This window comes from Aquarana catesbeiana, linkage group LG13 (genome assembly GCF_042186555.1).
Source record: "Aquarana catesbeiana isolate 2022-GZ linkage group LG13, ASM4218655v1, whole genome shotgun sequence".
Classification (NCBI taxonomy): domain Eukaryota; kingdom Metazoa; phylum Chordata; class Amphibia; order Anura; family Ranidae; genus Aquarana; species Aquarana catesbeiana.
Window position 1 is genome coordinate 229,726,058 of NC_133336.1, and position 26,240 is coordinate 229,752,297.

At 43.6% G+C, this 26,240-nt stretch overlaps 1 protein-coding gene across 1 annotated transcript in view; it reads left to right on the plus strand.

Annotated features, from left to right (window-relative positions):
* LOC141116689 (Fc receptor-like protein 3) overlaps window positions 1-25,848 on the plus strand; it is a 76,765-nt gene extending 50,917 nt beyond the window's left edge. The window contains exons 13-14 of the mRNA XM_073609079.1: window positions 11,180-11,461; window positions 25,366-25,848. Coding sequence (XP_073465180.1) covers window positions 11,180-11,461; window positions 25,366-25,457 — 374 coding nt within the window. The 3' untranslated portion in view covers window positions 25,458-25,848. The remainder of the gene's footprint in view (window positions 1-11,179; window positions 11,462-25,365) is intronic.
* The last annotated feature ends 392 nt before the right edge of the window (window positions 25,849-26,240 follow it).

The following is a 26,240-nucleotide window of genomic DNA, read 5'->3' on the forward strand; positions in this document are numbered from 1 at the left end:
AGGCAGACAATTTTGAAAAAAAAAAAAAAATTTATTTACTTTCTGCTATAAAACATATCCAATAAAAAAAATTTCAAAAATCATATTTCTTCATAAATTTCAGCCAATATGTGCTACATACAGTATGTTTGGTGTAAAAAAAATCCCAATAAGCGTATATTGATTGGTTTGTACAAAAGTTATACAAACTATGGCATACAGTATATACTGGAATTTGTATTTATTTTATTTTTTTATACATGGAATGGTGACGATCAGCAACTTATAGTGGGACATATATTACGGAGAACAATCTGACACTAAAGCCGCGTACACACGGTTGGATTTTACGACGAGATATGTTCGATAACAGGCTGTTGGCGGAAAATCCAACCGCGTGTACGCTCCATCGGACAATTGTTGTCGGATTTTCCGCGGACAAATGTTGGATGGCAGGATTTAAAATTTTCCGCGGACAAATGTTTGTTGTCAGATTTTCCGAGCGTGTGTACACAAGTCCGTCGGACAAAAGTCCAAAGTACAAACAGGCATGATAGGAAGCAAGGATGAGCCGGAAGCGGCAAATTAAATTTGAAATCTGGAAATGCAGCGCACAATTCTCTTCTTCTTTAATGGGATAATAATGAAGCTGCTTTGCTGGTGATACTGATGGAGTTATTCCAAACAAATTTTGAAAGGCTTTTTTTTTCTAGTGATATCAAGAATAATATTATTATGCTTGTTATTTTTTTTTTTTTGAGCAAGTTACCACAACACCATTAAGATCAAAGATACAACTATGTTAGTGTCCCTTGTTAATTTTACATTATATTTTTTTAAATGTAACTGCCTACTCCCAAACTGTCATTTGAAGTAAAACACATAGCCAAGTATTATTTTACACAATTTTTTTTCTTGTGCATTAAAAAAAGAAAACAAATAAAATTAGACATGATATCTGTCAATAGAACTTAACCAAAAAGTGCATTCTATGCATCCAAAAATATAGAAAATATAACAAAACAAATCATTATTATTCAACCAAAAAATAAAATAAAAGCCTCATGCATGTGTCCTGCTTCTTAATATAGGAGGTCAGCGATGCCAAGAGTTGGTGAAAGCAGGAGTCCGTCATCCGGAGATAATTCCGAAAATCATCTCCTGGAGCTCCCGCAGCAAAGGCATGTGACATAATTGGTCACAATTAATAAAGCAAACAATTTTTGGTCCAAGAACTCCTCCTCCTCTTCCTCCTGTTCCTGGACTGGATTTGGGTCAAAGCAATAACTCCAAGGCCAATAATAAACACGTTATCTCCTCCGATTCCGCAACATGTCTGGTTGACGAACGGCCGTTCAGAAACAAACTGAAAAGCGCGAAATGAAAAGCGCGAATCAATACTCACCAAACTTCTACTAACACGAAATTAGCAGAAGGAGCCCAAAGGGTGGCACTAAAGAGCTGACAAGTTTGGGCCAACGCCCTTCGAACAAAAGTCCACGGTTTTGTTGGCCAACAATCCGATTGTGTGTACAAGGCTTAACTGATACTTTTGACACGTTGTGGGAACCAGTGACACTAATACAGTGATAAGTGCTAAAAATAAGCACTGTCACTGTACTAATGACACTGGCTGGGAAGGGATTAAACATCTAGGGCGATCAGAGGTTTAAATGTGTGCCTAACCAGTGTTTTTGTGTTTACTATGTGTTGTTTTTTTTACCAAGGAATGTGCTTTGCAGGGAAACAAAATCCAGCACCTCCCTGGTGACAGAACAGAGCTCTGTCTTGTTTACATAGGCAGAGCTCTGTTCTGTGTGTCTCCTCGCCGGTCAGTGGGTGCCGGCGGACATCCATTGGCCGGCACCTGCTGATCCCACATGTGCTGTGTCTAATCACAGTACTGCCACGGCACTGACATTGCACACCTCCTACCCAGAAGTGCAGGACCACATACTAGCTACGTGAGAATGATAGGAGAGAGCCACTTTGCCACTGTACTCATACGTAAGGCGGTCAGCAAACAGATAATCTTCGGGCCTAAAATGATTTTTTTTAAATGTGTGCGAAAAATACCAAAATGGCTCCGGCAGCAAAAGGATTAAGGGGAGTAGTTTTCATTGCAGCAAGCACAGATTTAACAACATTTTGGAAACTTCCTGTGCCCGGGACTAGAAACATTCCCATTTCTATAGAGAATGTTTTTTTTTCTCATACAAGATGTGTTCACCTCTCTGTGTTTTGCTGCACACTGTGCTCTCTATGTGTTCTGTGTGATCTATTTTCTTCTATAGGAGGGGCCATCAAACCTGGGGTGACCTTCACACCCAACTGGGGGAATATATTACACTATGACAATGTGACTCTAACATGTGATGTGCCGTCTACTGTACCAGAGGAGCCCCGGACCTATCACTGGTACAAAGATAAGAGAACAATACCTGGAGATCAACAGAAACTTCATATCACCAAATCCTTAGTAGGATCGGACAGAGGAGATTACCAGTGCCAGACCATCGGTGGTGATATCAGTGATCCCATCTTCCTAGATGTTACAATAAGTGAGTCATCCATCTCATCTCCATCATTACAGATTGTTGGGTGTGAATAGAACAACCTAAAGTATCATTTTATTACATTTCAGATTATCTCATCCTGCAGAGACCTCAATCTGCCATATATGAAGGAGACCCCCTGACTCTGAGATGTCATCATATAAAAGATTTTAATGCAATAAACACAAAATTCTACAAGGATGATCAGGAGATAAAATCATCAGAATCTGACTCCACATTCCATATTCCTTATATAACGATGAGTCAGTCTGGACTGTACAAATGTACTAAACAAATACAACATTATGATCGTACACATATGATGGAGCCCTCAGATGTATCCTTTACCTCTGTGAAAGGTAAATTAACCACTTCAATAACCGGCTATTGTAATATGACGTCCACAGATGGGATCTCCCATCCTGGGTGGACGTCATATGATGGCCTCGGGTTCCCAGCCGCCTAGGGGGCGCGCGCGCCCGCCGCGTTGCTCGGGACCCGGTGCGTGTGCCCGGCGGCCGCGATGTCCGCCGGGCACCCGCGATTGCCCGTTAACCGGGCCGGACCATGGATCTGTGTGTGTAAACACACAGATCCACAGCCTGTCAGGTGAGAGGAGAGCGATCTGTGTTCCCAGAACAGCGGAACACTGATCGGTCTCCTCCCCTTGTGCGTCCCCTCCCCCTACAGTTAGAATCATTCCCTAGGTAACATAATTAACCCCTCCCCGCCCCCTAGTGCTTAACCCCTTCACTGCCTGTCACATTTACACAGTAATCAATGCAATTTTATAGCATTGACCGCTGTATAAATGTGAATGGTCCCAAAAATGTCTAATATTACTAGTAAAAAAATTAAATACATTTTAAAAAAAAAAAATGCCATAAATCTATCCCGTATGTTGTAGACGCTATAACTTTTGCGCAAACCAATCAATATACGCTTATTGCGATTTTTTTTACCAAAAATATGTAGAAGAATACGTATCGGCCGAAACTGAGGAAAAAATTAGTTTTTTTTTTAAAAAATTGGGATATCTATTATAGCAAAAAGTTAAAAATATTGTGTTTTTTTCAAAATTGTCGCTCTTCTTTTGTTTATAGCGCAAAAAATAAAAACCGCAGAGGTGATCAAATACCACTAAAATAAAGCTCTGTTTGTGGGGAAAAAAGGATGTCAATTTTTTTTGGGTACAATGTCGCACGACCGCGCAATTGTCGTTTAAAGTGCGACAGCGCTGAAAACTAAAAATTGGCCTGGGAAGGAAGGGGGTGAAAATGCCCTGTATTGAACCGGTTAAAGTCCATAAGCTCTAAAGAAACTACTGAAGAGGATGGCCCTACTCCAATATAATGCCTTTTTGACAAAGCTTAGTCCATACACCAATCGGAGACACAGGTCCAGATGATAACTGACGCGTTAATCGTAGATAATAGTTAATCGTAGCTATGATTAACCACTTCAGCCCTGGAAGATTTGGCTGCTGAATGACCGGGCAACTTTTTGTGACTCGGCACTACGTCGCTTTAACTGACAATTGTGCGGTCGTGCGACGTTGCACCCAAGCAAAATTGACGTCCTTTTTTTCCCCACAATTAGAGCTTTCTTTTGGTGGTATTTGATAGCCTCTGCTTTTTTTTTTTTTTTTTTTTTTTGCGCTGTAAACAAAAAAAGAGCAACAATTTTGAGAAAAACACAATATTTTGTACTTTTTGCTATAATAAATATCCCCATTTTTTTTTTTTTAAAAAGCAAATTTTTTCTCAGTTTAGGACGATACGTATTTTTCTACATATTTTTGGTAAAAAAAAAATCGCAATAAGCGTATATTGATTGGTTTGCGCAAAAGTTATAGCGTCTGCAAAATAGGGAATAGTTTTATAGCATTTTTATTATTATTATTTTTTTTTTTTTACTAGAAATGGCGGCGATCTGCACTTTTTATCAGAACTGCAACATTATGGTGGACACATCGGACACTTTGCCACATTTTTTGGACCATTGTCTATAAAAATGCACTGATTACTGTAAAAATGTCACCGGCAGGGAAGGGGTTAACACTAGGGAGCGATCAAGGGGTTAACTGTGCTCCCTGTGTGTGTTTCTAACTGAAGGGGGGAGGGGACTAACCTAGAGGAAATGACGGATAGTGGTTCCTAGCTATTAGGAACCAGAACAGAACAGGGATTTATGTGTTTACACACACATCACCGTTTTGCCTCTTGTGCTCGCAATCGCTCGTGGCCGGCGGCCATCGTGGCCGTCAGCCATGAGCATCGGCACCCCTGCAGTACAGCGTGTGCACGCCTGTTATCCCGATCCTACGAGCCGACGTATAGCTACGACGACTCGTGGGATCGTGCCGACCTGCCGCAGTATAATGAAGGCCTCTTGAACCCTTCGGGAAAGAGAGCCCTGACTGATGGGGGCATGGCCAGGGCGGAGTAAAGGTGACTAATGGGGTCACTGGGGATTGGTGCAGGACGGGACGGGGTTGGGCCTGAGCTCACTAGTTTGGCACCCCAGGGGATTCTGGGCCTTTTTGAAAGCAGAATGGAAGAGCTTCCCACCCTCCCGCCCTATTTCTGGTTGGTATGTCACAGCTTGCTGCGGTTTTGGTGACCTTGCCAGCAAACATGGCTTAATAGGTATGCCCTTGATGGTAATTGGGAGATAGTCGGCCGGTCCGGCACTTATGGTAAGGACAGGCCCCTCCTTCATCTCCCTTTCTCATTCGGAATTGTGTGCTCACAGTGCAACTGTGACTGGCACTGTTAAAATGTTAATGTTATGTTTTTGAGCTAATAAAAGCTGTGGCCTTGCCCTTTCCAACATTAATGGTTGTAAGTGGTCTTTATTGGATGGGAAGAAGGGGTAAGCTCGTAAAGTTGGCTATGGAAATGTTATGGTTATGGGACCTGGGCTCATTGCACCTCAGCAGTCATGACGGCGGCTGGTCGGCAAGCAGTTAAGCGCCATTAACGAAACGCGAAGTGTAAAACGCGTCAGTTATCATCGGGACCTGTGTCTCTGATTGGTGTATGGACTAAGCTTTGCCAATAAAGGCATTATACTGGAGTGCGACCGTCCTCTTCTCATTTTTGCTATTTTCCTTTGCCGAGCCGGCACCCTTCATTTCCTACACACTAGGACGGTGTGAATACAAGTGATACCTCCTGGAGCGGTAATTATTCTGATTTAGACTACTATATGTTGCAGAAATAAAACTAAAAAAAGTCCCCAATACAAGAAGAGACTTAATATTCACTCGTACTGTAAGGAAATGGGAGGGGGTGATTGACCACTTGCCGACTTGCCAGTGCGCTCTGTGATCGCTGCTGTTTACAGATCAGGGTAAAGAGCTGTGACAATTCCAGTCCCATTTAGTCTCTCTCCTTGTTTCCCTGGATTACCTGTTCCCTGAACCGGCCAAGTTATCTAATGTTATGTGCTTGTACAGGATTATTTCTGGGTATATTTGCCTGATGTGCCCCGGTCATTCCCTGTGACATTGACATTGGAAATAATACTGTTTTCACCGACCATACTGCACTTTGTTACCCAGATTTAAAGTGTGACTGCTGTCCCAAGGTTCTACCAGTCACATATCTCCCAGCCAGGCTTATGGAACTATTATCAGCCACCATTGTTACCATGCCTGGCTCCTCTTTACTGTTTGCACTATGTGTTTCTAGCATGTTGCCCGGGGCAGGGTGGAGAGGGGAGGGGGGATTGTCCCCTGAGTTTGTATCTCTTTGTACCAGTGTTTGAATAAACAGTCTTATATTTTGCGCCACCCTACTCTGATGTCTCAACAAGTGAATGGGTGAGCTAAGGAGTCTTGAATCGTGCTGGTATTGAGCAAGGGAAGCTTTTACGGCAGACATACTCCTCTTGAGTATGGGGGTCCGTTACAAGAGACAATCACAGCATCTCTTTACCACAAGATCAGCTGTGTCCAAATACAGTTGATCACAATGTAAACACACTTGCTGGTTATTGGCACTCCTTTCCTCAGGCTGAGAAGAGAGCCAGTAACCGACCAGTGTAAAAGTGGCCATCTGCACTGATCATCAGGGCACTGATCATCAGTGTCCTGATGATCAGTGCAGCCCCAACATCATTCCTGCCAATCAGTGCCCATCAATGCTGCCAATTAGTGCCTCCTCATTAGGGATGAGCCAAACACCCCTCGGTTCGGTTCGCAGCAAAACATGCGAACAAGCAAAAAATTCATTCGAACACGCAAACACTGTTAAAGTCTATGGGACACGAACATGAATAATCAAAAGTGCTAATTTTAAAGGCTTATATGCAAGTTATTGTCATAAAAAGTGTTTGGGGACCCGGGTCCTGCCCCAGGGGACATGGATCAATGCAAAAAAAAGTTTTAAAAACAAGCAGAGATTTTAATAATGCTTCAAGTGAAACAATAAAAGTGAAATATTCCTTTAAATTTCATACCTGGGGGTGTCTATAGTATGCCTGTAAAGTAGCGCATGTTTCCCGTGTTTAGAACAGTCCGAGAGCAAAATGACATTTCTAAAGGAAAAAAAGTCATATAAAAGTACTTGCGGCTATTAATGAATTGTCGAGTCTCTGCAATACACATTAATGCCATTGAAAAAAATGGCATGGGATTCCCCCACAGTCCATTACTAGGCCCTTCGGGTCTGGTATGAATATTAAGGGGAACCCCGAACCAAAATTTTAAAAAAATGTGTGGGGGTCCCCCCAAATTCCATACCAGGCCCTTCAGGTCTGGTATGGATATTAAGGGGAACCCCACACCAAAATTTAAAAAAAAATGGCGTGGGGGTCCCCCTCAAAATCCATACCAGGCCCTTCAGGTCTGGTATGGATATTAAGGGGAACCCCACACCAAAATTTAAAAAAAAATGGCGTGGGGGTCCCCCTCAAAATCCATACCAGACCCTTATCCAAGCACGCAACCTGGCAGGTTGCAGGAAAAGTGGGGGGGGATGAGAGAGCGCCCCCCCCTCCTGAACCGTACTAGGCCACATGCCATCAACATGGGGAGGATGTCTCAAGGGCCTCATCCCCACAACCCTTGCCCAGTGGTTGTGGGGGTCTGTGGGTGGGGGCCTTATCGGAATCTGGAAGCCCCCTTTAACAAAAGGACCCCCAGATCTCACCCCCCGTGTGAATTGGTAAAGGAGTACAAATGTACCCCTACCATTTCACAAAAAAGTGTCAAAAATGTTAAAAAAGACAATAGCCGTTTTTTGACAATTCCTTTATTAATGTCTTTTTCTTTCCCCGCTTCTTCTTCCATCTTCTTCTGGTATTCCTTTGGTTTTCTTCCTCCATCTTCTTCTTCCCCCGCTTCTTCCTCTGCTTCTTCCTTTGGTCCTCTGCTTCTTCCTCTGGTCTTCTCGTCCAGCATCTTCCTCCATCTTCTTCTTCCGCGATTCATCCTCCGGACAATCCGCCTCAATGGGAGTCTGCCGCTGTGTGACGCTTCTGTTCTGTGACAGTTTTTATATAACTGAGGGTGGGGCCACCCGGTGACCCTGCCCCCCTATGATGCACAGGGACTTCCCTATGGCTTTCCCCGTGGTGTCAGAGGGGGGCGGGGTCACCCATTTACGTTCACACATCTTTGCAGTGGCTCCGGTGTGAATTGCACAGGAGTCCTGTGCATCTTTTGGTCTGTTTCACGTCCGAATTCAGCCCAAAATTCGGGCTGAAATCGAACCTAAAATGGTGAATTGAAAAGCACCGGACCCCTGCTGTGAGCTGCTACAATCTCCAGTGTGAACCCAGCCTTACATGTCAAGAAGACTAAGCCTTATAGTTCGGGGACTGATATTCCTTATGCTTTGGAGTAGTATTCTATCTTGGTGAACCTTAGCTTCTTCAGACAATCCCTTGTCCAACATTGTGAGTAAATGGCTGACATTCTTGCTTTGCAGTGTTGATATTTTGAACTGAATTCCCAGCAGAAATGCCCTCTCTATTGAGGTTGCATACCTTCTACTTGTTTATGTAGTTCTTTCCTGATACTCCAGTTTCCTTCTATTAGCCATACACATAACTGAGTTGAAAAAAGAGAGAGATAAAGAAAAAAGAGAGAGATAAAGTCAGGCATCTGAATAGGGAAGATCTTTTGAGGGATAGAATTGGAACAAGGGATGATAACGATAATGGGAGCACATCTGTCATCTGACTACAATCTACAGAGTAAGGAAGTGGAAAAAATAATGAATAAATATTGGGATGTATTAAAACAAGATGTACATATTAGTGATACACTCCCCAATAAACCTAAAATTGTGTATAAAAGAGCGCCGAGTCTACGTGACAAATTGGTACATAATGTTGTAGAACCGCCCCTTTCCAGACCCAAGATGTTCTGGGATCTAAAAGGATTTTATGGTTGTGGAAGTGTTACAGTTGCATCAGGGTTCCTACTAATACTAAAAGGGTTAAGGAATTTCAGCATCCCCACACTAACCACATATGCACGATAAGGGACTTTATATCCTGCAATACAGTGGGAGTGGTATATGTGGTCAAATGCCCATGCGATTTTCTTTATACTGGGCGCACCACAAGAGCTTTAAAAGATCGTATGGAGGAACATGTGAGGAACATACGGAAAGGTTTCGATAAGCACTACCTTTCGATACATTTTAAAGAGGTGCATAACAAAAGTACAGTCGGGATGCGATTTTGGGGAATAGAGGCACCTAAGAAACATTGGAGAGGTTCAAATTATACTAGGGAGATTAGCAAGCGTGAGTCGTGGTGGATACACCAGTTAGGCTCCCTCTTCCCGGGGGGTTGAATAAAGAATTTGACCTTAGGTGCTTCCTTAGCAATTTTTAACCCTAAGATTGAGCATTCCTGGAGGTTTTTCAGGCCTACTCATTTCCCAGCTTGAATGTTTGATTGATGCGTATCAATCACGTTTTTCTAATGTTAAGGATTATATTAATATATAGGATTTGAGCGATTGTTGGTACGTACATGAGGATTGAGCGATAGCCTTTTAATGGTCTTCTATGGTTATCTTTTTATTTCCTAATTTTATCTATTTTATATATTTTTATTTAATAATATTTTCATATTTTATTGATTGTGCATCATACTGTATAAAAATATTGACTCATAATGGGGATATCTATTTACCCCACACGCTTATTCAGATCACTCTGATCAGTGATATTTAAACATTAACAAGTATCACCAAATGAACACACACACAATACTGAAAGTATTCAAGGCTTACAGCCTGGTCATTTGCATATATATCAGAACATCCACTTTTTTTAAATCAATGTGGATGTTCTGATATATATGCAAATAACCAGGATGTAAGTCTTGAATACTTTCAGTATTGTGTGTGTGTTCATTTGGCGATACTTGTTAATGTTTAAATATCACTGATCATTTTGCATTTGACTTCTATAGATATTATATTTCCTGTGAAAACCCTGATGAAGGAGACAACATTCATTTCTGAAACGCGTTGGGTTCAAGAAGCTATATCTTTTCTTTACATCCTTGTATTTATACATCTACGTTTATGTGCAATATTTTATATGTGTTTTTCAACAAATACTTGATATTTTTCAAACATTGTTTGCTTATGTGGTAGTGCCGGTAAAGTCCTACCCGTAGGGGGTTCCTCTTTGTACCTTGATACATTTTGGGAGGTATCATACCTTTGTTGAGTTCTCCTTATCAGAAACCTTTTTCATTTTTCTTTCATGACTTACATAAGCAAAAATACATCACTGTCTGTTGGCACTACATTTCTTTATAGGTGCATACAGAGTGCATATAGAAAGCAATATATTCCCTAACAAAAAAAATGTAAAAACTATAAATAAATTTAAAAAAATTAAAAATGAAATGTAAAAAAAAATGTAAAACGTAAAACTTGAAAATGAAAGAAATTAAATGTTGTTATAAGTTGAAAAATGCTGCCCCAGGAGCCATTTAAAGCCTCCCCCCAAAAAAACAAAAAAAAAAAACCAAAAAAAAAACAAAAATAACAAAAACAAAAATAAAAAAACAAACAAACTGGCAAACATCTCCAAAAAGTCCTAACATCATAAAAATTTTGGAGGAACCATTAATTTTGCCATAGCCTGCTGCTATTAAGCCATTGACCTACAGATGCTTGTGAATCCTTTTCTATCATTGGTTAAAAAAAAAAAAAAAAACAGCATTTGGTTGGGTCTTCTGGTATCAGCAGAAAACACTGAAACTCTCAGATATGCCAATACCCAATGTGTGATTATGAGCCGTGTTGTGAAAGTTGGTATTGGTCTAACCTGTCCAGGTATAGATCTGATAGATATGGACAAGTATTTTATTTTGGCCTAAAAACATGATAAATTCACATGAATTCTAGAAATTCTTGCTTAGAGGAACTTAGAGGAACCTGTCACCATATCTTGTGAAGTGATGTGTAGTTTGTGCCATTGTCCGACCTTACTAGGTTCTCTATTACTGTGTAATACTATAGTGGATACAACAGGTCCACTTAACCAAAGACATAAATATATATATTATATAAATAGTTTTATGTCCCTGCAAAGCATTGTGTAATTGTCAACAGAATAATTAATATATTCCCATCATTTGTTATTTCTATCAATTTCCTCCTCCAGAGCTCTTCTCTCCTCCAGAAATAAAAGTGACCCCGTCCAGGGTAATAGAAGGAGATGAGGTGACGGTGAGATGTGACACCAGACTGGATCCTCTCAGAGGCGGCACAGAGCTGCACTTTGCCTTCTACAGAGATGGACGGACTGTGCGGGGATACAATGTATCTGATACATACAGAGTGCGGTCATTTCAGCTGGAGGATTCTGGGAAATATATCTGTGAAATGAGAACAGTGTCTGACACTGTGAGGAAGATGAGTGATGGGCTCTATATCCAGATACATGGTGAGTAGGGATGAGCTTCGTGTTCGAGTCGAACCCATGTTCGACTCGAACATCGGCTGTTCGATCGTTCGCCGAATTGCGAACGTTATGGGCCGTTCGCGCTAAATTCGTGTGGCGCGTCACGGCCCATAATTCACTGCGGCATCGCAGTGCATTGCTGGCTGATGATTGGCCAAGCATGCACTATGACCCGCATGCTTGGCCAATCACAGCGCTGTCAGTAGAGAGAGCTGTAATTGGCCAAAGCCAGGGTGGCTTTGGCCAATTATGGCTCAGGGGATTTAGTACACACCCCACACTATATAAGGCCGCCTGCACGGCGGCCCTGTGTAGTGTGTGTTCCGGTGTGCTGAGAGATAGAGAGAGAGAGAGACAGTGTCATTTGATTTGAGTTAGATAGATTAGGCAGAACAGTCAGTCAGTTAGCTGCACTTACAGTGTATTGTGTATATATATGCATCCCAGGTGTTGCATATATATATATACACTGTATTCAGTTTAGCTAGATCTGTTCCTGTTATCTTCTATCTAGACTATTTACATTTAATGCAGTGCGTCCTGCTCACAGTGTTCAGCTAGATCCGTTCCTGTTAAATTCCTACTGACCGGCAGGCTTGTCTGGTTACAGTATATAAAGCTACCTGAAGAAAATTACAGGTGTTCTATTTGATCCTATTAGTACCACGGTCAGGCAGCTAGACTATTTACATTTAGTACAGTGCGTCCTGCTCACAGTGTTCAGCTAGATCCGTTCCTGTTATCTTCCTACTGACAGGCAGGCTTGTCTGGTTACAGTATATAAAGCTACCTGAAGAAAATTACAGGTGTTCTATTTGATCCTATTAGTACCACGGTCAGGCAGCTAGACTATTTACATTTAGTACAGTGCGTCCTGCTCACAGTGTACAGCTAGATCCGTTCCTGTTATCTTCCTACTGACAGGCAGGCTTGTCTGGTTACAGTATATAAAGCTACCTGAAGAAAATTACAGGTGTTCTATTTGATCCTATTAGTACCACGGTCAGGCAGCTAGACTATTTACATTTAGTACAGTGCGTCCTGCTCACAGTGTACAGCTAGATCCGTTCCTGTTATCTTCCTACTGACAGGCAGGCTTGTCTGGTTACAGTATATAAAGCTACCTGAAGAAAATTACAGGTGTTCTATTTGATCCTATTAGTACCACGGTCAGGCAGCTAGACTATTTACATTTAGTACAGTGCGTCCTGCTCACAGTGTACAGCTAGATCCGTTCCTGTTATCTTCCTAATGACAGGCAGGCTTGTCTGGTTACAGTATATAAAGCTACCTGAAGAAAATTACAGGTGTTCTATTTGATCCTATTAGTACCACGGTCAGGCAGCTAGACTATTTACATTTAGTACAGTGCGTCCTGCTCACAGTGTTCAGCTAGATCCGTTCCTCTTATCTTCCTACTGACAGGCAGGCTTGTCTGGTTACAGTATATAAAGCTACTTGAAGAAAATTACAGGTGTTCTATCCCAGCTTAGTGCAGCTACAGGCCATTAGTATGTCTGGAAGGCCAAGAAGGAGAGGCAGACAGTCACAAGCCAATAAGAGAGGGCAAGCAGGCTCTGTGTCTAGTGCTGGTCGTGGAGACGGTGCATCCTCATCAGCACGTGGCCATGGGACACGCTTGGCCTTTTTTTCGGCAGCTGGCCATGTTGAGCCGCAACATGCGGAAGACTTGGTCGAGTGGATGACCAAGCCGTCCTCATCCTCCTCATCCTCTCTCACCCATGCCCAGGGTGCTTTGTCTGGCAAAGCAGCGGCCTCTTCCCTCAGCTCAATGTCATCAGTGACTCCTTCCCTAGCTCCACCATGTCCTCATGAGGATTCCCTCGAACTGTTTGACCACAGTGTTGGGTACATGCTCCAGGAGGATGCCCAGCGTTTGGAAGGCTCTGATGACGATACTGAGCTCGATGAAGGCAGTAACATGAGCGCGGACAGAGGGGGTGCCCAAGAAGGACAGCAATCTGGCAGTCATGCTCCCCCTGCTGCAGCATACTGCCAGGTTTGCTCCAGTGATGAGGAGGGAGGGGATGATGAGGTCACTGACTCAACGTGGGTGCCTGATAGGAGAGAGGAGGAGGAGGAGGAGGAGGAGGAGGAGGAGGAGGAGGAGGAGGAGGCGGCAGCACATCACCAACGAGGCAGGATGCCCTCCAGGGGCCAGCCTAAGGGCAGCACATTGACTGCATCACACCCCAAAGCTCCACATGTGCAGGGCGCTGCAGTCTCTGCGCGTTATTCAAAAAGTTCTTTGGTGTGGGCCTTTTTTGAGACGAGTGCATCAGATCGCACCGCTGCTATTTGCAACATATGTCTCAAGCGTATCTCGCGTGGCCAAAATATCTCCCGCTTGGGTACCACATGCTTGACCAGACATATGTTGACCTGCCATGCAGTTCGTTGGCAAGCGTATCTAAAAGACCCACACCAAAGAACAAAGAGGATCTCTCCTTGCTCCTCATCAGCTGAGATTTCCAACCCCACTAGACCTTCAGTCCTCTCTGAGACCTGCAGTGAGAGGAATGAAGGTGTAGAATTAGGTGTGTCACAGCCAAGTACTTGTGGGCAATCTGCTTTTGGTACACCGACGTCAGATTGTACCAGGCAAATTTCCCTGCCCCAGCTGCTGCACCGCCGAAAGAAGTTTGCTCCCAGCCATCCACATGCCCAGCGGTTGAATGCTAGCTTGGCAAAATTGCTAGCACTTCAACTGCTGCCTTTTCAGTTGGTAGACTCTGCCCCCTTCCGTGAGTTTGTGGAATGTGCGGTTCCTCAGTGGCAGGTACCCAAACGCCACTTTTTCTCACGGAAGGCGATTCCGGCTCTCTACCGGCATGTGGAAGGCAATGTCCATGCCTCGCTGGACAGGGCGGTCAGCGGTAAGGTGCATATTACCGCTGACTCATGGTCCAGCAGGCATGGACAGGGACGTTACCTAAGTTTCACGGCGCATTGGGTGACTCTGCTGGCAGCTGGGAAGGATGCAGGACAAGGTGCAGTAGTGTTGGAGGTTGTTCCGCCACCACGCCTCCAAAATGCTGATTGTGACACACCTCTCTCCTCCACCCCCTCCTCTTCTTCTTCCTCCATGGCCTCTTCCTCGGAACCAGCGGTGCTCCGTAGGCGTTCAAGGGGCTACGCAAGTACGCAGGCCAAAAGATGCCATGCGGTGCTTGAGCTGGTGTGCTTGGGGGACAGGAGCCACACTGGGGCAGAGGTTCTGTCAGCTCTGCAGGGGCAGGTTCAGAGGTGGTTGACGCCACGCCAACTTAAGGCAGGAATGGTGGTTTGCGACAATGGCACCAACCTCCTCTCTGCCCTCCGACAGGGACAAATGACCCATGTGCCCTGTTTGGCTCACGTCCTTAACTTGGTGGTGCAGCGGTTCTTGGGCAGGTACCCGGGCTTACAGGATGTCCTGAGGCAGGCCAGGAAAGTCTGTGTGCATTTCCGCCGGTCATATAATGCCAGTGCTCGGCTGACGGACCTCCAAAAGGAGTTTAACCTGCCCAAGAACCGCCTAATCTGTGACATGCCCACCAGGTGGAACTCAACGTTGGCCATGCTGCAGCGGCTGCACACGCAGCAGAGGGCCATAAATGAGTACCTGTGCGACTATGGCACCAGGACAGGGTCAGGGGAGCTTGGTTTTTTTTCCCCACGCCAGTGGGCCATGATCAGGGATGCATGCACTGTCCTGTCACCATTCGAGGAGGCCACGAGGATGGTGAGCAGTGACAGTGCATGCATCAGTGACACTGTCCCCCTTGTCCACCTGTTGGAGCACACGCTGCGTGGAATAATGGACAGGGCACTTGAGGCAGAACAGAGGCAGGAAGAGGAGGACTTCCTTAGCTCTCAAGGCCCCCTTTATCCAGACAGTGTTCCTGCGTGCCCGCCGATCACACAGGAAGAGGACGAGGAGGAAGAGGAGGAGGAGGAAGATTGTGTCAGTATGGAGGTGGAGCCTGGCACTCAGCATCAGCAGCAGTCTTTAAGGGATCAGTCCCAAGAAACACATGGACTTGTACGTGGCTGGGAGGAGGTGGCTGCGGACCATGTCGTTCTTAGTGACCCAGAGGACTCCGGACCGAATGCCTCAGCAAACCTACGCTGCATGGCCTCCCTGATCCTGCAAAGCCTGCGTAAGGATCCTCGTATTCGTGGTATCAAGGAGAAGGACCAATACTGGCTGGCAACCCTCCTTGATCCACGTTACAAGGGTAAGGTTGCGGACCTTATCTTGCCATCGCAGAGGGAGCAGAGGATGAAACATCTTCGGGAGGCCTTGCAGAAAGGTCTGTGCAACGCGTTCCCAGAGACTGGGAGGTTACAAACTCCTGTTTCTGGACAACGTGTTGCTGAGGCTTCGGTCAGTCAAAGAAGGAGCGGTGGAGAAGGTGGCCGTCTGACCGATGCGTTCAGACAATTTTTTGGTCCGCAGCCCCAAGGTATGATCGGTTCCAGCAACCATCGCCAGCGTCTGTTTTACATGGTGCAGGAATACCTAGGGGCAAGATCAGACTTGGACACCTTTCCCACCGAAAATCCTCTGGGTTACTGGGTCTTGAGGATGGATCACTGGCCAGAGCTTGCACAGTATGCAATTGAGCTACTGGCCTGTCCTGCATCCAGCGTTCTTTCGGAACGCACATTCAGTGCTGCTGGAGGCGTGGTAACCGATCACAGGGTGCGTCTGTCCACCGACTCGGTCGATCGGCTGACCTTCATAAAAATGAATGAGTCTTGGATCACCACCAGCTACCAAGCACCTGATGCTGATGTAACCGAATAATTTTTTTTGAAATCTCAGATCCCTTCAAAGACTGCCTATGCTGATGCTGAGTGACTATCCCTGAGTAATTATCCTCTTCCTCCTCAATCATCACGCTGATAGCTTGTTGCAGTGTTGTGGCACCAGCACCAGTGCCTAAGGCCCAATTTTTCTGCCCCTGTCTAACAGGGGCGTGTAATTACAATTTTTGATGCAATACTTTGCAGCAGGGCTCGTTCCTGCGTTCCAACTAGAGTGTCTGTGAGGGGTTGCAGTGTTGTGGCACCAGCACCAGTGCCTAAGGCCCAATTTTTCTGCCCCTGTCTAACAGGGGCGTGTAATTACAATTTTTGAAGCAATAATTTGCAGCAGGGCTCGTTCCTGCGTTCCAACTAGAGTGTCTGTGAGGGGTTGCAGTGTTGTGGCACCAGCACCAGTGCCTAAGGCCCAATTTTTCTGCCCCTGTCTAACAGGGGCGTGTAATTACAATTTTTGAAGCAATAATTTGCAGCAGGGCTCGTTCCTGCGTTCCAACTAGAGTGTCTGTGAGGGGTTGCAGTGTTGTGGCACCAGCACCAGTGCCTAAGGCCTAATTTTTCAGCTCCTGTTCAACAGGGGCATGTAATTACAATTCTTGATCTAATATTTCACAGCAGGGCCCTGTGAGGGCTTACAGTGTTGTGGCCACAGCAACACCTAAGGCCCAAATTTCTGCTGAGTATATAGGGCAGGACCCTACTTTCAAACATCTAACTTACAAACGACTCCTACTTGCAAACGGAAGGAGACAACAGGAAGTGAGATGAAATCTACCCCTAGGAAGGGAAATTCTCTCCTGTAAGAGTTAATATGGGAAAACAAGTTCTCCTTTCCACTGATGCTTTCCAATCCTTGTTCCACAAAAAAACCCAAATTTTCAAAAAACATTTTTCATTGGGACAAAAAAGTGAGGTGAAATCTTCTGAAGAGGAGGAAAGACAGCAAAACAAATGTCACAGGGGTGATAACCCTTCCCTATGTTTTCCAAAAAGCTTAGAAAAGATTTTTTGGCTGGAGCTAAACACGTTAAAAATGTTCAAAATTACAAACAGATTCTACTTAACAACAAACCTACAGTCCCTGTCTTGTTTGCACCGCCTGTATACTGCTGTTCAGAGTATATAGGGCCTGGTGGCCCCACACCTTTCCTTATTTTAATTTGGGTGCGGGGTTCCCCTTAATATCCATACAAGACCCAAAGGGACTGGTAATGGACTGGGGGGTACCCATGCCGTTTGTCTCACTGATTTTCATCCATATTGCCATGACCCGACATGACATTAAACCCGCAAGCAGTTTTAAATGAGATTTTTTCCTTTAAAAATGACATTTGGTGCAGGGACTGTTCTAAACATGGGAAACACGCGTCACTTTACAGGCATACTATAGACACCCCCCAGGTACGATATTTAAAGGAATATTTCACTTTTTTTTTTTTACTTTAAGCATCATTAAAATCACTGCTCCCGAAAAAACGGCCGTTTTTAAAAGTTTTTTTTGCATTGATACATGTCCCCTGGGGTAGGACCCGGGTCCCCAAACCCTTTTTAGGACAATACCATGCAAATTAGCCTTTAAAATGAGCACTTTTGATTTCGAACGTTCGAGTCCCATAGACGTCAATGGGGTTCTAACGTTCGTGCGAACTTTCGGTCCGTTCGCGGGTTCTGGTGCGAACCGAACCGGGGGGTGTTCGGCTCATCCCTAATGGTGAGCACATGAAATTAGGCCATCATTAGTTACGTATGTGTCAGGGACGCGCTGGTCATAGTGCAGTCGAAGCTCCAAGGTGCACACAAATGCACAGGTGCGGCCCTGCGGGTGCCCATCTTGCAGTGCACAGGTGTGTACTATGCGAATGTGCAAGCATGCGTTCATTTGCAAATGATACTGGCACCAAGTGGCCTATATAAGTTCAGCAGCTGTACTTGTTGGTTGCTGTCTGATCTGCAGCTTTTACCCGTGTTCCTGTATCTGCTTGAGTGCTGACTTTTGTGATTGAGCCGGCATGACCTGACCTCGCTTGAACGCTATCTGCCCTGACCTTGGCTTTCCTCTGGACTCCGCTTACCTCCTTTTCCTACTTAACTTCCTGATCTTGTGTTGGTGTCCTCTGCCTGTATTCCGACCATTCTCTGCTTACGTCTATGCCTATATTTGACCGTCTGTTGCTGACCTGGCTTGTCTGACCTTCCATCCAGTCATTCACCTGTCCTGCTCTGCATACTGCCTGGTTCCCCCTGGTTCCTGCACCTGCAATCAGCAAATCTCCAAATTTCAGATCTATTTTCGCCGACACATGGCCCTTGCACATCCCATCTCGATCCCCAAAATATATTTTTTGGGACTTGATCGCATTCATTTCAATTCTAGAGGTGGTGACTTCAATAAAAGCCTCCTTCAATGTGAACTCAGGTGGATCCATAATCTACGAGCCACCTCGCCACCAGGTTTGAATGAGGCTTTCAACTTCAGACCCTTTCTCCCAGGTTTTTCATCTGGGGTTTGTGAACTCAATATGTAAATATTTTGCCAACTCTCCCCCATTTTTCCTCTCCTCCAAATTTCAGATCTATTTTCCACTATTAACAATCTTGTTATATTTTTTGAATTATTCCAACTATGTGTAATGATATATTCTGGTATATATTGTGAAAATACTTCCCTCCCTTTGTCATTCCCTTTGTTGTTGTGTTTTATTATTTGATTATTTTTCCTTATGTATTATTGTTGTGGTTTCCTTTGTTCAACATGCTGGCTGTCTTCTTCCATCCACCCACTAGATGGCAGGGTCGGATGCCCCTGTGTTTCCGCGCTGTCACTCATGCGCCGACACCCGGTGGGCGGGCTGTTCCTGTGCAGCCTGAGTCCGTTAAGAGTTTTCCTTCCCCGTCTCTGATTGGCAGCGCGGGGTGGAGCGTTTATACACTCTCACCGTTGTCTCCATGACGATTGGTGAAGCCTTTCCGCCGGTGGCGCGCTGACGCGTGACGCCATCACGCCACCTGTGGGCGTGACTATGCCGCATGCCCCTGCGCCTGAGGTACGCCCCTTGAGACACATCCCTGTATGCCGTGCGTGTCGACGCGGCGGCAGGGACGGTCTCTCTGTTTGCCAGTGATTGGCTGCTTCTGACACACCTTCCCTGTGTTTAAACAAAGCTGAAACAACTTGATTACTTAAACTGAATTGGTTTACTGCCCCTATATATAGGTGTTTCTACTGCTCACACCCGGATGTCCTGTGCAAATTCTTTGGCAGATACTGGATTGTCAGCAATAGATGTCCTTGGCTTACAACTAAGGTAGGAACTATGCCTTATGTGGACCTGGTACCTATATGGCCAGCTACCACACACTCTGTAGCTTTGAAACTTACTTCCTTGCCTCTCTCTATGTGCAATCTTTTCCCCTAATTGGTGACATTGTTTGCTACAGGGAGGATTGGGCGTCCCTTGTGAAAGTGCCCCTGCGGCTCTGCGTATTACCGCAGGTACCCTCTCTGTCATCTGTGGACCTTCACAGCCAACATGTGATTCCCCTATCTGTTTTTAATTTATGACATGAGCTTGACTATGTAAGTACTATGTTTTTGGTTACTCTATACAATAATGGCTAGAAAAAAGACCATTTTTTGGTCTTTACTTGCATATGTTATTTACTTACTTACACATTTATATTCTAGAGACAAAAAATATTTTTCACCCGTCTGTATGTAAAACAATCCCCCTGAAGAAGGAATATACAAGTTTGACTACGGTCTTCTCCGAAACATGTTGGGATATATTTACTAGCCACCTACCCCCACTATACCCACTTGGATTGTGTTGGTTCTTTGGGGTCGATGGCACTGGGTGATATTATTTAACAATGCTCTGTATGTCTTATATTCAATTATTTGTAAAGATATTGCTTATTCACTGTACATGTTTGTCTTGTCTTTTAGACATTTTATTCATTTTTGTACATCAATAAAGTTGGCACTGCTTCTGCCTTTTACCATTACCTACTCCTCCTACTTCCTTTCTGCCTTCAAAATCCAAAGGGGCGTCCCCTATATGCATCCTGTTGCATATATTCTTTCTATTACTGCGAATAAAATGAGCGATGGGCTCTATATCCAGATACATGGTGAGCACATGAAATTAGGCCATCATTAGTTACGTATGTGTCAGGGACGCGCTGGTCATAGTGCAGTCGAAGCTCCAAGGTGCACACAAATGCTCAGGTGCGGCCCTGCGGGTGCCCATCTTGCAGTGCACAGGTGTGTACATATGCAAATGTGCAAGTGTGCGTTCATTTGCAAATGATACTGGCACCAAGTGGCCTATATAAGTTCAGCAACTGTACTTGTTGGTTGCTGTCTGATCTGCAGCTTTTACCCGTGTTCCTGTATCTGCTTGAGTGCTGACTTTTGTGATTGAGCCGGCATGAATTGACCTCGCTTGAACGCTATTTGCCCTGACCTTGGCTTTCCTCTGGACTCCGCTTACCTCCTTTTCCTCCTTATCTTCCTGATCTTGTGTTGCTGTCCTCTGCCTGTATTCCAACCATTCTCTGCTTACGTCTATGCCTATATTTGACCGTCTGTTGCTGACCTGGCTTGTCTGACCTTCCATCCAGTCATTCACCTGTCCTGCTCTGCATACTGCCTGGTTCCCGCTGGTTCTCCACCTGCCATGTGCTGCCAGTCTTCCTGCACCTGCAATCAGCTGCTGTATGTGAGGACGGTGAATAACACAATGGGTAAGATGAGTGATGGGTTCTATATCCAGATACATGGTGAGCATGTAAACCTAAATTAATGCCTTTGGATCAATTATACATTATCCTTATATACACTTTTGATTTCATTCCAGTATCAGCACAGGGAATGAGGCTCCGGTTCACCATCACCATTGATTTGTAGAAAATCTCTGGGATTTGCAAAGTTTGTGAATCACAAACTTTTGGCCAAAAAGTTTGCAGTTTTACCTCCAAAAATAAGGGACAGCAAAATCCAATTATTTGAAGGAATGGATTACCCAGTCCCGTTCTATAAAAGGGGGGCTCACAACAGCAGCCACATTGTCTATGTGGGTTGGAGCTTTTAGGGAGAGCTGATAATTCTATGTATACTTTTTAAATGAGGTAATATTATTAAATATCTTTTTTTGCCATTGGTACATGTCAGTGCCCCATGGCGGTGCCCAGCTTTCCATGTCTTTTGTTTGACAATAGCTTGCTAATTAGCCCTTAAAATGTCCAGAATAACAAGATTTGTCCCCTCCCTAGACTTAAAAAGCGTTTACTGAAAAGTTTGTGAACAAGATTTATAAACTAGAAGAAAAAAATGTCTGTTTCCATTGTACCCCATCCATTATTTGTATCAACCTCAAAAAGACCCTTTATATGTTTGACTTTGCTGAAGGACAGACACATGATTATATAAAAAAATTAGCTTGTTTATGTAAAAATGAAAGTTAGTGTAAAGATTACACTTACTGGTTCGCAGGATGGAAGTGTTCTTTGAGATGGGCAGTGTCCTGGGATGTGCTGTTGTCCTGTTTCCAGCTCAGATCTCATTCCTTCAGCCGTCTGGGTGTAGAGCCTGTTCACAGGCTGAACCGCTGCATCCAGTGTATGGAAAGCTCCACGCTGACCACTCTGGAGCGCGGAAGCGGAAATGACGTCACTGATGCACGGCAAGCATCCAGGCTGGTGTTGGGGATGGTACAGGGATAGTACAGACTACGTGCTCGGGGCTCACAGCTTCTTCTACTGGCCTTTTTGCTCTCAGGAGGAGAGCAGCTTGAATATATGGTGGAGGCAATTAGGTTTAAGTGTATGGGCTGGAGGTCCGTGGCTGTGGAACCTCAACAGCCAGCGGACCCAAAATCTTCCAAAAAGCACAAAAAAATTGAAAGTAAAAGTATGAAGAATTAAAAATATGATGAACTGGGGGTAAGTTTAATAAATATAAGGATAATAATTGTAAATGGAATTGGAATAAAACATTTATTTAAAAGATGAACAAATAAAAATAACAAAAATAAAATTAAAAATAAAAATAAAAATGGAAATAAAGATTGAAAGATAAAAATAAAAATGAAATAAAAATAAAAATGAAAATAAAATGAAAAATAAAAATAAAAAGTAGGAAAAAATGAAAAAATTGGGTTAAAATGCACTGGAATACACATTATGAGGATGAGCTCAGGAGGGAGATGAGGGAAGGGGTGGGGGGGAAGGGGGGGGTTGTTGTATTGGACGGTGGAGTTGCTATCTGGGTCCGTGAGGGGACAGCGGTCACCCAGGTAACTGGGTGATACGACAGCAAAGGACCATGGAGGTGTCTTATGTTGTAAAAAACTTCTACATGGTTTGTATAGTGATGAACAAAGTATATATATATATATATATATATATATATATATATATATATATATAATGAGAAGGTGAAAAATAAAATTAATAATAAGAAAGGGGAAAGGGGGGGAAAGAAAGTAAGCTACAACAGAGAATGTGTTTCTAATTCTTCATTGAGTCCCCCTGGCGAGAGAGTACCCAATGAATATATCCAGTAGGCCTCCTCCCGACACAAGCGTTTGAAACGTTCTGCAGCAGGAAGACCTCTGGGTATGGCCTCAATGACCCAAACACTGAGGCCCATGGTAGATTTTTGGTGTTCCTTCAAAAAAAGAGGGACACTATGTTTGTCCCAGCCCTTTTCTATGAAACGCCTGTGTTCGCCAAAATGTTGGCGTAGGGGACGTATGGTCCTGCCCACATAAAAGAGGCCACATGGGCAGGTCAGGCAGTACACCACGTATTCACTGAAAAGGCCAGTAGAAGGAGCTGTGAGCCCCGAGCGCGTAGCCTGTACAATTCCTGTACCATCCCCAACACCAGCCTGGACGCTTGCCGTGCATCAGTGACGTCATTTCCGCTTCCGCGCTCCAGAGTGGTCAGCGTGGAGCTTTCCATACACTGGATGCAGCGGTTCAGCCTGTGAACAGGCTCTATACCCAGAGGGCTGAAGGAATGAAATCCGAGCCGGAAACAAGATAACAGCACATCCTAGGACACTGCCCATCTTAAAGAACACTTCCATCCTGCGAACCAGTAAGTGTAATCTTTACACTAACTTTCATTTTTGCATAAATAAGCTACTACAGTTGGCGCCTCCACACCCCCCCCTTTCTCAACATTGATTATCAACAGAGGTAATGGACACCCTCTGAGGATGGCTGCCTCCTCATTCCAGAATTTACCTGCCTTATGTTAATGTGCTATTATAGCTACCATTGTACTATTTACTTTAGACATCACATTGTACGGAGCGCCGGAACCCCCCCTTTTTTCTCTACTGAGATAAAAAAATTACAATGAGTTTTATTACAAAGCCTAAAAACATATATAAAAACAACACAGGATTGAAATCCCTAGAAAGCAATGTAGACCATATCTAGTATCAATTTCAAATATCTCTAATGGATTATCCCAAGAGGTCAAGGTGTTTCACATCAATTAGCTTCTTACGAACCTTTAAATCTTGGTGGCAAAGAAATGTGGCAAGAACTGAAAAAAAAAGGAAATAAAAATATTTCTACTAACATAACAATCTTCTGAATATAATAAATTATTGTCTGTGCCACTTACACATCGCTTTCAGAAAACAACAACGTAGATGGTGCTAGCTCGGTGGACATCAGCATATATATGGTCAACAGTGCATCCTTAATAAAGGTGGTACAAGAACTTAACAATATTGGATATCTGAGTATGCTGTAAAGGGAGATATAGAGGATGTATAAGAACAAAAATATATATAGGGCACCCAGGAAGAAACCAAAACCCAACCAAGCTTAAGTTACTTCAGTAGGGTTTTGATTTCTTCCTGGCACACATGACATTAAAGGCTTCCTTCTTCCTTTTATTCTTGTCCATCATTAAGATGGACCTACAGCAGCCAAACAAGACCCTGATGTTTGGGCTTTGAATCCTCTCTCTTCTCTAACAGACAACTATATTTAATCACTGATCCCTTCTAAGTAACTGTCAGGGATCAGCAGCAGGGATGGCCAAATCTGCGTAGCTGCACTAGAAAACTGAGACCAGACCATATATGATTTAAGCAAGTTTATTAGCATTAAAATAAAAGACATCCAAACACCAGCAAACAGGAAACAACAAAAACATGAAAAGATACAAGTGAACCATCAACTAAGTGGCAAAAATACCTAACAAGTAGCCTAAGTAACAGAAATTCTAACTAGAAAACAAACTATATCCAATATGTACAAAATGAGAAACACGGATAAATAAGGTAAGACCAGAGATGTAAGGAAGAGGGGAACCAGGACTGGGATCAGAAATTAAGGGAGCAGGTACAAGGTAGCATGGTAGAGGATACAGGGCAAGAGCAAGATCAAGGGCAGGAAAAATAGGAAACAGTATCTGGCTAGCAGAGCAAAACACTGAAGTGAGAGGTACTGGTAGAGGAGGGACTAAATACCTACCCAGCAGCCAGCATCAGGTGGAGACTGATTACTGGGATCTGCTGGCTGCTGGGAAACACCTGCTGGTGAACACTGGAACTAGAACCCTCTGTTTTGGGAGTCACAGTGCCACCAGCAGGTGATCCAGGTTCTGACAGTAACATTTTAAGCTCTAAAAAAAAAATGTATACCTCCATAATGTGAAGACTTTGGGGAGGAAAAGTATAGTAAAAGATCTTCTAAGTGAAAACATAAGGTTAAATACACAGTTGAAATAAATATTTTTAATGGTTTGCCTGCTAATGGATTTGAAATTTTGGTCAGCCAGTCTTCTGACTTACTCACCTCTGGAGCAGGTGACGCACTTTTCTCCCAGTTAGGTGTTGTGTCTTTGTGACCTCTCCTCTTATTAATGGAATATATTAGAACATACTGTATTATTGGAACATGAAACAATATTATTTCTTGTGACCAATGAGAAGGAAGCTTATCTAGGCCCTTCATATATAAGTTTTGTAATATTTCAAAATTGTAATGTAAAAATCAAATAACTTCCATCTCTGGTTCTCTCCTCAGATTACACGGTGCAGAATATAATACGACTGGTGATCTCTGGATTTGTATTATCTGCTGCTGTTTGTTTCATCTACTTCCACAACAAGTGGTAGTAAAGAATAATTTCTATGAATCGGAGTACATCAATGAAACATCTAAGTGAATAAGGAAATAGTCTTGGTTGAATTTCAAGGAACCTCAACATTTTTACAATTAAATTAATATTCACAAAAAATCGGTATTAACCACTTGAGCTCCGGATGGTTTTAGCCCCCATCATGATCGGGGCATTTTTTGATATTCAGAACTGTGCTACTTTAACTGTCTATTGTGCGGACATGAAACACTGTGCCCACATTTAATTTTTATTATTGTTTTCATATAAATAGAGCTTTCTTATGATGGTATTTGATCAACACTGGATTTTTTATTTTCTGCTATAAAACATATCAAATAAAGTAATTCTAAAATCAATTTTTTTTTATGAATTTAGGCAAAAATGTATTCTGCTACATGTCTTTGGTACAAAAAAATCCCAATAAATGTATATTATTTAGTTTCTGTGAAAGTTATAGCGTCTGGTCAGCAACTTGTGAGTGGCACTGTGATAGTGTGGCGAGCAATCTGACACTGGCTGGGGGGGTACACTAACGGACACTGACATCAATAGTGACACTAATACAGTGGTCAGTGCTAATACTATGAGATACTTAAAAAAGAACAAGCGCCAGAACAAAGGGCCTGACCGGAACTCCGATGTAGCTGCAGTGGAGGATGGAATTCACTGGGTTGAAGTTGGACTTGAGAAAGCGCATGCCTGTGAAATGTGTTGTCATAGCAAGATGGAGTTATGGCTTCTGAGAGCAGGCTCGCATCAAGAGCTACAGATAGCGATA